At 34.9% G+C, this 13,825-nt stretch overlaps 2 protein-coding genes across 2 annotated transcripts; one reads left to right on the top strand and one right to left on the bottom strand.

Moving 5' to 3' along the window:
* Positions 1-1,054: 1,054 nt before the first annotated feature.
* On the bottom strand, positions 1,055-3,210 carry LOC114242858 (uncharacterized). Its single transcript, XM_028174158.2, has 4 exons — positions 2,882-3,210; positions 2,391-2,630; positions 1,937-2,101; positions 1,055-1,331 (listed from the first exon to the last, which is right to left on the bottom strand). Exons 1-4 carry the CDS (start codon positions 2,996-2,998, stop codon positions 1,194-1,196), a joined length of 660 nt encoding a protein of 219 aa, XP_028029959.2. The 5' UTR covers positions 2,999-3,210; the 3' UTR covers positions 1,055-1,193.
* A 9,035-nt stretch (positions 3,211-12,245) lies between these two features.
* Atg8 (autophagy related protein Atg8) lies at positions 12,246-12,958 on the top strand. Its single transcript, XM_028174200.2, has one exon. The coding sequence runs from the start codon at positions 12,354-12,356 to the stop codon at positions 12,705-12,707; it is 354 nt and encodes a 117-aa protein (XP_028030001.1). The 5' UTR covers positions 12,246-12,353; the 3' UTR covers positions 12,708-12,958.
* The last annotated feature ends 867 nt before the right edge of the window (positions 12,959-13,825 follow it).

Below are 13,825 nucleotides of genomic sequence, written 5' to 3'. Positions count from 1 at the left end.
CCACTCCAATCACTGAATGAGTAGGAGTAGTAATAAAATTCTTCGACTAAGCGATAGAAAATGGCACGCCCAACGCATTGTAATGTGATATAATTTTCTATTTTACAATTTCCTTTGTCGCCGATAGATGGCGCTTGACGAAAAGCTGAATCGCGCTGTCGTTCTGTAACCCACGAAATTATATCACATATTTTGATAGTACATGAATCGGTGTTAAGACTTCTTACTTTAAACAGTACAGAAACGCAACGTGTGAATGTGTTGAACGCGAGCTATATAGTAGGCGTAGTGAAGGGTGGAAGGTTTTTTTCGTTACGGAATTTCAGGATTCCGCTCTTAAGCCGCGCTCAAGGCCCGCGATAAAATCTATGCAATAGCTTAAAAAAACGAAAAAATATTTCATGAATTCATTACTACTGCATAACGTCATCGTCATAAAGGTACGCTGGCGCTTGTGAACCGTGACCTTGGCGCGACCAATCGCGTGCAAGCGTTTGTTTATGAAAAAGTGTGAGTGTTCGTTGTATTTGATTTTATTTGTGTGCGTAAATGGAACCATAATCTAGTGCAATTGAAGGCGAGTTACTGTTCCATAGTTTTATTATTCGTAGCTTTCGACACTTCATACAATCATTATAGATCTCTGTGTACAGGGTAAATTTTTTGATGTTTCATTTATTCTCTTAATTTTTTCCATTCAAATTGTTATACTTAGCCTTATTAACTGCATTTATAATAAAATAGTTTAATAAAATACTGTCATTTTACTATTCACACGAATAAAAAATAGACAGCTCAAACAAAAAAAATATTTCAGAGTAGTCTCAACTCTTACGCTTAGAGTAGGTTCAATCTGTCAGATTGATTTCTGATCAGTACCTATATCAGTCACAATATGAGGCACTTGTGGGTAAATCAAAGATTCATCTGTTTCAACATTTCAATAGAGTTCAATTCAATTTTCTATACTCAATTAACAGTAGAGTCAGTAGATTTTAAAATTAAGATTGAGTAATGTTAATCTGATAAAATTAAATAGTGAAATTAAAAGTAATGTAGTTGTAGACATTTATTCCCCATCTTATAAACATTTGTGTTACACAAATTAATCTGGAATGACCTGAGAAAATAAACTTTTACTTGGTACTTTCACTTATCTAATTGTGTTATGTAAAAAATCAAACACCCTGAGTTTACTTGTCTCTAACTTTGATAAGATCATTTAAGTCTAATGCTACACATATTTCCTTGGAGTCTGTGCGTGGATTGCGATCCAGTATTTCGGTTATGGGGTAATAATTGTCACGGTTGTCAACATTCCACCCAGAATACTGAAATAAATAAATAAATAAATTAATTAATTAAATAACCTAACTTTAGATACTACACAAAAATTATTACAATTACTCTAGTGTGTTTTACAAGTACTGATATGTATAATTACAAACAAATGATCTACATGCGTCGTCACCAATATGTATTTTAAATCAAATTAAGCTTTTTTTTCCTACCTAATCTTTGGTAGCCTAAGGGGCTATTCCAACCTCACACGGACCTGTAGGTGAGCTCAACTTGAGAGAATTAGCTAGCCCTAGCAAGAGCAGTGCTTCATTGAATCTACTACCGGATCAGAATTGCAACCCACTGACAAAATTCAGTGAGAAACTCAGTGGGTTGTGTCTATGTGCTAGTTTGCATGTCAAACTCTTGATTGGTCAAATTAAGTCAAGGATCCCTGTTGTAGTAATTGGGACAGCAATGATATATGTCAGTAGAATCAGGCATTCACATTTTCGCATCTATTTCCTTTGGTAACCATCTAATTTCAGGTGAGCTATGGAACTGACTTGCTCATTTCAAGTAATTTAATAAAGAAAATTTTGTGTTTATTTATTACATAACAAATATATTAATTTCCAAATTTAAATTAACTTACCACACATGTACATTTGTGTAAAACTCTTCCATTTGATTCCATTGGGATAAATTTCTGTAATAATGCTTTGCCATCAATTTTCCACAAGTTCAGTTCATCAAGTTTTGATATTACAGTATCTCCATCCCATTTTACATCTGATTTCAGCAAGACAAAATTTCCTGACTGAAAAAAGTTATTATTATGGATAAAATATAACCATTCTAAATTAATATTTTAGTGCCATTTCTAAAATATTCTTATTCCAGTACAACTGCAGGCTTTCTCTGGTTGACGGCATGTACACTTTTTTTCAAATGTTTCATATTTCTTTCTCTAACATACTTGATTCTCTTACAAGACTGTTCTAATTCACTTTCACATAATATCTATTAAACATGTATGCACTCTGAGAATTGAGAAAATACTCAAAAATCAGACAGACCATGAGCCAATCATCAAAATCAAAACTTACATGGAAATGCTTTGGTACATCTTTCGATTGACTTGAATCAGATTTGTTTCCATCGGATCCGTTTTTCTCATCATCAGATCCTTCTTCTTCATCAAGTTCCCCTTCTTCATCCTCGGCTTCTTCATCCTCTTCTCCTTCACCCTCGCTTTCTTCAGATGATGAGTTTTTACGTTTCTTTTTGGTGTTGTTCACCGGTGCCTTTGATACACGTTTTCTGCCAGTACGAGATGCAGGTTCGTTCTGGAAATATTAGTTTATAATTATGAGGTACCTACCTACAAAGCAAATATTATTAACATTAATGATTGTAATGAAAACACATCATATACCCAATAGGTTTATTTGTATAACCTCTGAATTGGTGACTTACAATGGATGCGTCCATATTCTTAACTATTAATTATTATCATGTTAGGCATCGTTTTTCAGACACAATTACACCGTGTAAGTGTAATTTGGTAGGAAAATAAACACGAAGCAAAGGAACATACCGAATCGGCGTCCGGCGTCCAATCTTCACCAGAGTCCTGAAATTCTTCTGGTTCACCGCCCTGCCCTGACCCATCCGAATCTTCTTCGTTTAACTTTAAAGATTTACGTTTTCTCATTTTCTTTATGGGTATTGTACGAAAAAAGTACGATAGCGAGACAGACCCACGCTAATCGGATTTTACTTTGGGGAAGCCAATATTCGTGCTTCACTTCATGAAATAATCGGGAGACGCTGTGTGTTACCAGTCGATAAATAATAGTTGATATCATAGATTATACACTTAATATATTTGAGAGTTGATATCGAAGTATCGAAGAGACCAAGCACTCTATGAATAATATTCTTTTTTTTAAGGAACTTTATGACCTGGTAACTAAGACCTTTAGGTCAGGTCTTATTTTAATGTTAATTAAAACATTTTTTTAGGAAAAATGATAGAAATGAAATGAAATGAAAACGGAAAGTATAAGTATAAATCTCAGTAAAATGGTGGTCATTTACTGAGAGAGGGACTTTGTTTCATTTTCCCACATAAATTGTGCTCTTTCACAGATACTAAACAGCTAATAAACCACCGTTATTACACATTTAAACCTGAAGAAACACTAAATAGACAAAAAAAAATATCACACAACTTCACTCCTCGCGTTCCCGCCAAAAGTCCCTGAATAATATTAAAGTCCCTGTGAATCATAGATTATCAAAATAAACCAATCACTGACTTTGGCGGGAACGCGAAGAGTGAAGTCGTGTCTATTATTTTAATGTATTTAATTCAGTGTTTATTATTTAAGTTTATATTTGTATTAATGATGGCTTATTAACGATTTGTGAAAGTGCACAAGTATGTGAAAATAAAGCTGAATAAGGTGGCGCCACCCTAACAGATAGTTTTTCGCCGAAAAAATTTCCTGTTTAAAACACAGAAAACAAGCTCCTTACCGACTCTCCATAAACAAACGAAACCATTCTCGCCAAAAAGTCACATATTATTTCTTTTCGTCTCATTTCACTACATTTAATTTCATTCATTTTTACACCAATTGATTACTAATTCAGATAAATCAACTTCTGCAATTAAATGCCATAACGTCATGTAATGAAATTGACTTGATTTATTTATTTAATATGAAACGAAAGACTATTACGCGCCATTTCATTTTTAAAATTTTAAGGCCGCAATAAATTAAAATCTGGCGTTAAAAAACGTGAACTGGATTTCTTCAGTGATTCACTTCAATGAATTTCTCCACGTAACTGCTTCATCACCGATTCAAGTAATAATAAATAAATAATAACCGGGAACAAGTCACTCACAGTCATCCAGTTCGAAATTAGGATTCCATGTACTTACTATAGGAACCTAAGGCTGCTATAGTTTAAACATATATAGACAATAACAACAACTCAGACAAAGAGCAAGCAAACTTGTTCATAATACGAATGTTTACCAAATATGGGAATCGAACACACGATCCTTGGCGCAACATTCGGAGGCGCCAAATACTGCACCACAGAATCAGTCAAATCTTTATTAAACTCACATATTATATCACCTGTTGGATTTAGCTATTAGTCTTCTTTTTTTAGATTAGATAGTGCTTTCACGGGTTTTTTTTTAATTAGACTAGTTGATACTATAAGATAAGTAAGTTAGAAGGTTATGTAACACCGGTCACTTACATGCGCACGAATACGAAAACCCGCAAGTGTAGGACGACATTTGCAAATGATTATGCAAAGTTTTCGCTACATTCGTGGTTTTCCAAGCTGTGTCGGTTTTTAACAGACATCAAAACGCGCGAACCTCGAACCTTCGCGTAGTCTCCCACACATTCGCTTGCCCAGGTGCGCCGACGATTGCGAAGGTAACGGACGTATACTATACGCCATTTTCATAGTTCGTGACGTCTACTGTGTAGCGTATCTTCATCAAAAGAAATCCCATAAAAACAGCATGGCTGTTAATGGTGTCTGGGAAAGAATTCAAAACTCTTTTTCTCTTCAATGTTCTATGACGAATTAAAAAGGAGGAGAAATTCGTGAGACATTCGTAAACAAGTGTGGGAGGAAGCGCAAACGGGTTCGCAAATTGAGTACCGAACCCATTTGCACAGCCGCTAGGTTTGCGAATTAATGTTTGACGGCCCTTCACATGCGCACAAACATTCGTACAATGTACGAATATTTGCGCGCATGTCAGTGGCCGGCATAAGGAAATATGTAATTTGATATAGTTAAATTTAATAGAAAAAAGCCGATTCAATTGATTCTTGAAAAAAAGTCAAAAATTGTCATTCAATTCGATTTACAATGCCCCCTTAATTAAAATTATTTATGATTTTTTAAAATTAAGTTGTACCAACAAAATGATCGCCAAATCAGAGCATCGACACATTTTTTAAGATCACGTAGATTAAGGGTAACAATGTAGTTGAATAGTTGACAAAATTTTGAATTTATTTATAAACACGATTAATTGAATAATGGTAAAAAAATATAAAATTCAGAATGATACAATTGCACGTAAGTACCGTACCTAACTTAATGAAACGAAACAATTAATTACGAAAAAAAAAACTTGAAGTGACTACGCTTGTAAGGATCATCAGGGTGGCGGCGACAATTGAGATACTTTACGTCCACACGAAATAATATATTCTCTTTAGTACACCTTACGACGGGTAGAATCACAGAACACTATTACTTCTAGCGAAGGGTAGAATACGAATGAAACAGATTTTTTTTTTCCTGTCTAGCTAAGAGCCTTTAGAGGCTATTTCAGCGTAACCTTAACTAGTAGGTGAGCTCACGGGGCTCAAGCCTGACGACTTTGCTAACACGAACCCTAACAAGAGCCGTGCTTCGCAGAATCTACCACCGGATCGGAAACGCGACCCACTGAGAAGATCCGGCGAGAAACTTACACCCGTATCTTTAGTCGTTTACACGAGCTTAACTCGACTCGACTCAACCTCCAACGCGCGTTTTGGTATGATTAGTCGTAAAAATAAACTCCACTCAAACGTCCTTGGAAAAATTTCCTAACCGGAGTGAAGTAAGCGAACTGTCAAGTCAAGGTACGTCGCGACGTACCTCGAACGTTCCTCAAGGCTGGTTTTCTATCAATGTCCAAATAGTATGTGGACCGCAACTGGAAATATATGATATTGTTGTGCAATGGCCTGGATCTGTGTATCATGATTCCCGCATATTTTGATAATTTAAGTTTGATAATATTTATTAATAAAGTAAATAGTTCGAGGTTAGACATTTGAAACTCTTTATTTTATTTACCTACATAAGAGACATATTTTGCTTACTACCTGATAAATAAAGTCAATGCGATTATAAGTTTTATTTATATAATAATAAACTGGTGGTTGTGGAAAAGCACTTCAACAACACGATGCAACCAAAATCACATAAAAGCGGCGAATAAAAATACAAAGCCGGATCCGAAATCTAAAATAATGATAGGTTAGAAAATAAATAATACACTCAGATTTACCGCACGCACACATATTTACGAATAACTCAGCAACCAAAACATCAAACAAGTTCATCTAGTGTCAAACAGACAGCGGCAGCTTGACTTTGACATTAAACAATGACCATAGACTACAGAACTCTATGGGTTTGATGCTAGGTTGATCAAATTTTCATCATTATTACCTCACTCGAGGACAGTTGAGGAATATTGTAATGGTAGACTAAAAATACCAAACTCGAGTAAGTTTGGAGGGAATTCTCGAGCATCATCGGATGAGTTAAGAGTGGAGGACTATTTTACGAAACGTCTAAAGATACGGGCATTAGTGGGCTGTATCTGAGGGTATTTATGCCGGTATTTATACAATTATCTTGACCTATTTTAATACAAACATAATAGGTAATATTAAACATTGTTTATCTTAATTATTCTGCTGATTATTGACGTACAATTGTTATTTAATAATATCGAATTATATAACATAAATAACATTAAAGTTTTATTGCGCCGAAAGCTGTCAAGCGGAAGGCGCCAATAAATATTTTATATGTTTATAGAAATATGAATCAACTATTTACTTGATTATGAAATTACTAATCTTATACTAATATTATAAAGAGGAAAAACTGAACCGATTTCAAAAATTCTTCCACTGTTTGAAAGCTACACTATTCCCGAGTGACATAGGTTATAATCTTTTTTGAAAAAAAATATGAATCCTTACCAAAACTCCAATAATGTAATCCAAAGTGTAAAAAAATTACCTAAAATATTCTTTACACCGTGTGCCCTGCGAAAACTATGATTGATGATAGAATAAAATAATGTACTACTAGTATCTATTGATAATAGAATAAAATAATGTACTACGACATTGTAGAACACATTATTATTTACAAAAACTATTATAGTTATGCCGCAATAAGTGTTATTTTATTTAAAAAAATAAAACAACGTCAAATATCGTTGAAATTTTTGTGAAAGGACCGAGCGGAGCCGGAGCGGACCGCTAGTTATAATAGAAGACAATAATAAGTTCTATATATTTCGGACTAGGTACCATCTTTTCGTAATTTGAACAATTTTCTACGTGATAAAAAGTTCTCTTCCCAGGAGGCAGTACAAATGCTTTTACACAGTTTGTAGAATCTAGATCACCAGAGCTTTATCGCAAAGCCATAAATGACTGAAGGAGCTCATATAGAGTCTGAAATAAGAGAAAACCTTTACTGAATATAAGGTTTTAATAAGCTAAAATTAACAGTAAAATTTGCTTTGATTACATTAGATACATTGACAATTATCGAATAAAATAGATTGACAATGACGTCAACTTATGGCTGATAATTTCAACTAAGAAGTTTACATCATTCTCCCGCACTATTTTAAAATATAATCTTTCAAAAATCCTGGCGTTTTATGGACGCGACCAGATCTACGAAGTGTTGGCTCCGGCGGTGGTGATGATGGTAATTCTGTCTCTAGCTCTCTGCTATTATCAAGTACCACAGGTCCCGTTTCATTAGATGAAGGAATCTCCAAGTTTTGGTCTTCTGTTTCCGGAAGTGGTTCTGCGACGTTATGATAATTAATAGTGTGTTCATTATCTATTCGCAGATCTACCCTTTCTGAACCCAATGGTGCTAGATGACGATTCGACACTGTTGTTTCTCGGCCATCTGGAAGCCGAATGTATGAAAAGTCAGGATTGCTGTGTATCAATTCAACCTCTTCTACTAATGGCTGATATTTATTTGTACGATTAAATTTCTTCATCAAGACTTGTCCAGAATTTGTAAGCCACGATGGAACAGAAGTGCCGTTAGTAGATCTTCGAGGGTGTCTAAACATTCTTTCATGTGGAGTGCAATTTATGGTTGTACAAAGTAATGATCGAATTGAATGTAAGGCTTGTGGTAATACTTGTTCCCAATTTTCTACTGAAAGATTCTTCGTCTTCAGAGCCAAAAGAATCGTTCTCCAAAGAGTAGAATTCAATTTTTCTACTTGACCGTTACCTTGAGGGTTATAAGCTGTAGTTCTACTAGTGGCAATACCTCGAACATGTAAAAATTCCTGTACTTCAGCAGAAAGAAATGCTGTTCCGCGATCTGAATGAACGTAAGAAGGCATGCCAAATATCATAAACAAGTTGTTAAGATGTTTAATCACTGTTTTCGAGCTTACATCTGAGCATGGGAATGCAAACGGGAAACGTGAAAATTCGTCAATAACGGTAAGTATGAATTTGTTATTATTATTTGTTGGAACTGGTCCTTTAAAATCTATGCTAAGGCGTTCAAAAGCAGCCGTCGCTTTAACAAGTTTCCTCTGATCATCAAAGGTATTTCGGAAGAATCTAGGTTTTATTTCAGAGCAGGTTCGACAAGATTTTGTCATTGTTCTGACTTCTTCAATAGAATAGGGAAGGTTTTTAGAGCGAACCCAGTGAAACATTCTTGTTACCCCTGGATGACAAAGAGCCTCATGCAGCGAGAAAAGTTTTGCAGTACGTGTTTCTACAGTGGCACAAACTCGGGATAGTGCATCAGCAGCATAGTTCTCTTTCCCCGGTCTGTATATAATATCGTATTTGAAAGCAGCAAGTTCCAGTCGCCATCTTTGAATCTTTTCATTCTTTATCTTACTTGAATGTTTCATATTAAACATAAAAGAAACCGAGCGTTGGTCAGTTACCAACTTAAAGTGTCTACCAATAAGGAAATGTCTCCATTTCTTCAATGATTCCACAATGGCGTACGCTTCTTTTTCAATGGCGGAATGGTTTTGTTCGCTTGAATTTAACGTTCTTGAGAAAAACGCCACTGGTCTAGAATTTTGCGTAAGTACTGCTGCAATGGAATGATCGGAAGCGTCAGTTTCCACTGTAAAAGGTATATTTTCATCAATTGCATGTATAGAAGACTTTGCGATATCATTTTTCAAGCTTTCGAAACATTTAATTTGCTCGCTTGTGAGTGGAAAAATCGTCGTATTAGCAAGTGAGTGGATCCGTTCAGAAAATTTTGGAATCCACTTAGAATAATGTGCGAACATGCCGAGTGTCCTTCTTAAGGTCGGTAAATCGCTTGGTGGAGGTAAATTAATCAGTGGCTTGAGTCGCTCATTGTCAGGTTTAATTATGTGGTTTTGAATATTATAGCCTAGAATATTAATTGACTTTTGAGAAAATTTGCATTTTTGTATACTCAGTGTTAAACCGTATTTCTTTGCGGCATTCATAAAACTTTCTAAGTTATGATCGTGTTCTTCAAGAGTACGGCCAGAAATAGTTATATCATCAAGATACGCATATGTGTTTTGAAGCTTCTCTTTTCTTATAATCCAATCGATTGTTCGCTGGAAGCTCGAAACACCATTTGTTACTCCAAAAGGAATACGCCTGAATTGGTACAAATTTCCCAGTGCTTCAAAAGCGGTAAATTTCCTTTCTTCGGGTAGTATAGGTACTTGATGGTACGCGTTTTTCAGGTCTATTAGGCTGAAAAATGTATTCTTTGCCACTTTCGAAACTAAGTCCTCAATGTTTGGTAAAGGGTACGCGTCGAGTTCTGTGTAACGATTAATTGTCTGAGAGTAATCAATTACAAGGCGTTTTTTATGAGTTTCGCTTTTTGTTATTAGTACTTGGGCCCTCCACGGTGATTTACTTTCTTCAATCACGCCCTCTGCTATAAGGTTTCTGATTTCTTCTTTAATAAATTCACTATCCTCTTTGTTGTGCCTTCGAGACTTTATAGCAATAGGTTTGCAGTTGGGAGATACATTCGCAAAAAGCGGTACAGCTGGTACTGATGCTTCAGCTACGTTACATACTTGAAGTGGATGTTTTGGCCCACCGAAAGAGAACTCTAGCGATGAATGTTCTTCGAGGACGTCATGGCCGATAATTATATCAGCACAAAGATTTTTCACGATAAGAAGATTCACATTATCATATCTATGATTTCCGATTTTCAGGGTTTGCCAAGTTTGACCTTCTACTTGTGAAGTATAATTAAGAGAGGCCATAGAAATAGTCTGATTGCAGGATTTTCTTTTTAACCCGCATAGTCTTGCAAAGTTGTCATTTATAAAACTGATGGAGCTGCCGGTGTCGAGAAGTGCTTCTGCTCTTATTCCTCGAATATAAGCGGGTACAGTAGCTTTACGTAATGAAGAAGGTGACGCTGCTGTGATACAAGCGGAAAGATCTTCAGTACCTACTACCACAGAATTTGTAGATTTAGAAGAGCTTCTACAAACAGTGGCAAAGTGCCCCTTCTTGTTACAGAGTTGACAAGTCTTTTCAAAGGCAGGGCAGTTCTTACGAGGATGTATTTGACCCCCACAAAAGAAACATTTTTGCCGTCGAGGATTATTAACAGAAGAGCAAGTCTCGTTGTGCAGAGTTTGTGATTTCGAAGAGACTAATGTTGGTTCTTTTACAGCAACAGCATTTAAAGAGACAGTATTGAAGTTTTGAGAGTTGATCTCTGCAGTTTCTAGAGAGAGTGCTTGGTTGTAAGCTTTATCAAGTGTTAGAGTTAAGTTTTCTAAAAGCCTTTGTCTGATTTTATGCGATGATATACCGGATATGAAAGCATCGCGTACGCTATCGTTTTTGTTTGTTTCTGCATCAACAGCCACAAAATCACAATCTTTGGAAAGTAGTTTCAAAGCTTGTAAATATGTGTCAATACTTTCTTCTGGTCGTTGTTTCCTTGTTGCTAACATATGTCTAGCAAAAATCAGATTTTTCGGTTTTACATACAGTTTTTGCAGTATTGTGATCGCTTCTTCGTAGTTCGTAGCTTCGCTTATATATGTGTAGATATTTGGTGATATATGGTTTACCAAAAGTTGAAACTTTATGCTGTCCCATTTTTCTGGCGGACGAACCGACTGTGCATCTGTTTGTGGAGCGGTCGGCTTCTGCACGAAAATGAAGTTTTCGAAAGTTTTACGCCAGTGTATCCAAGCTCTCGTACTAGAGCTATCTGACGGGTCGATATCAAACCTTTCAGGGCGGAGATACCTATCCATTTTTTATTTATTTAGCTTATTAAATTGAAATAAGAGAAAACCTTTACTGAATATAAGGTTTTAATAAGCTAAAATTAACAGTAAAATTTGCTTTGATTACATTAGATACATTGACAATTATCGAATAAAATAGATTGACAATGACGTCAACTTATGGCTGATAATTTCAACTAAGAAGTTTACATCAGAGTCCCTTCTTTAATTCACCGTAATGTCGTGTTTTATATAATTAACACCACAGTTGAAACAATATAAATTTTATTGTTGTAGCGGCATAAACAATTCTAAGTAATTATATTACATTAGTTATTAAACACATTAAAAATTATTTTTACGTTTTAAATATTTGGCGGTAAAAAGGTTCTGTGTCACAGACTATATGCTGTTTCCCACATCTCGTGCGTTCCGGCTAACGCATCATAAAAAGGTGCGTACTTAAACGCCACATGACCTTCCTATTAGATGGCAGCAATGTATAAATAATAACTGTAGATATATTGATTTAAATAAATATGGTAAATGAAAAAATAAATAAAAAAATAATTTTTCAGTACAAATTGCCAATTTCTTACTTTAACCCATAATATTACACGAAAGACGCCGCAACGATATTTAGAGCACGAAGACAGTAAATTAGTAACATATCAGTTATTTATTTTTATAATTAAGTAGTACTTTTCAATTTAAATTATCAGACCCAATAGCACAGCACCGCGTTAACACAATAGCAGGGCGTATTTTCATTAAGCGGACAAGCTTATTTATGTGGCTTAAAAGACCGTATGTCGAAAATTCAAGATAATTGGTTGTCATAACAGCTGATTGCGTCACTAGAGTCAAATAACGCAAAAATAAAAAACAAGGCGCAGTAGATTGAGAAGTTGATTACGATTCGATCATCTGAAATTGCAGTGTGTTATAAACTATCAACATGAAATTCCAATACAAAGAAGAACATTCATTTGAGAAGAGAAAGGCTGAGGGCGAAAAAATCCGCAGGAAATATCCAGATCGCGTTCCTGTAATTGTAGAGAAAGCGCCGAAGGCTAGGCTTGGAGACCTCGACAAAAAGAAGTATTTAGTTCCGTCTGATTTAACAGTTGGCCAGTTCTACTTCTTGATCCGGAAACGTATTCACCTGCGGCCTGAAGACGCACTTTTCTTCTTCGTGAACAATGTCATTCCACCCACATCTGCAACAATGGGGTCTCTCTATCAAGAACACCATGATGAAGATTTCTTTCTATACATAGCATTTTCCGACGAAAATGTCTATGGAAATTAATTCCAAATTATTCACTTTCAAATAGTTTTACACTATCTGACCATATGGTGAAATTTAATTTAAGTCTTAGATTTAAATTGTGTATTATTTTATGGTATTTTTTTTATTATTAATTGGCATATAATACTATTTTTGTCTTCATATGAATAGTATAAAACTTTTCAAGCAAGTAAGGGATTGCTTTGTTTTCACATCTTTATTTTGGTTGAGTGTCATCACTGCTGTAATGAAAAATAAAAGATAAAAGCAAATCTTGGTGATTTATTTAAACCTTTTACACTAAAATATAACTATGATATTTTCAAAACAATGATGAATTTTTTCTAATCATTTGAAACACCTAACACATTGTTTTTGTTACACACAAAAGCATTGTTATCTTAACTTGGAAAACACAATTTGACACAAATATTGTAATTTTTTTTTAAATCTATAATAAGTATAAGTAAACCATATAATTATTTTACTTTGTTACTAATACTACCCCTAATAGTAATTTACAATACTATCAACATCTATTAATCACAGTGGCTATAAACTAGTCATTGACAAAGGAAAGAACTGGTAAATTCCATAATAATTTTGCTATTATAAATGTTTTTGTTTTAAGTAGTTAAGATATCTATAATACATAAGTGAAAACCAGTTCATGTTGGCACAACATGTATCTATGTTAGTAGTTAGACTTTTAGTAGACTATGTTTATATTTTTAAAAACAGCCTAGGTTCAACTTCCCATAGGAATGGTATACTAGATTTGCTTTCCAAATAAGAAATTAGTGGATGGTTAAGTACTATAATAAGATGAGGATACTACTACTCTAGATGACTGAAGTACTATTCCTAGTACTATATTGGGTGCTCTAGGTCTTACCCAGCTTTTGATTAATAATTTGACAAATTGTAAAGGGGGAATCAGAAAAGGTGTCGTCTTTCTAGTTTGGGGACCGATGGATGTCCTTCTTGTCTAAACTCATCATAGGCCTTATGCTTAAAAAAATATCAACTGTGGCTGTTCTTAGTGAACACTTAAGTTTTCCAGAGGGAACTGTTGTTCAGATAGTGCATTTGGTTCTAGGAACAGTTTAAAACACCAAGGTCTTTGGAAAGATTTGTAA

The sequence above is a fragment of the Bombyx mandarina genome, chromosome 11 (assembly GCF_030267445.1).
Source record: "Bombyx mandarina strain Sakado chromosome 11, ASM3026744v2".
Taxonomy (NCBI): domain Eukaryota; kingdom Metazoa; phylum Arthropoda; class Insecta; order Lepidoptera; family Bombycidae; genus Bombyx; species Bombyx mandarina.
The sequence above is the reverse complement of the archived record's forward strand: the minus strand, read 5'-3'. Positions and strand labels throughout refer to the sequence as shown.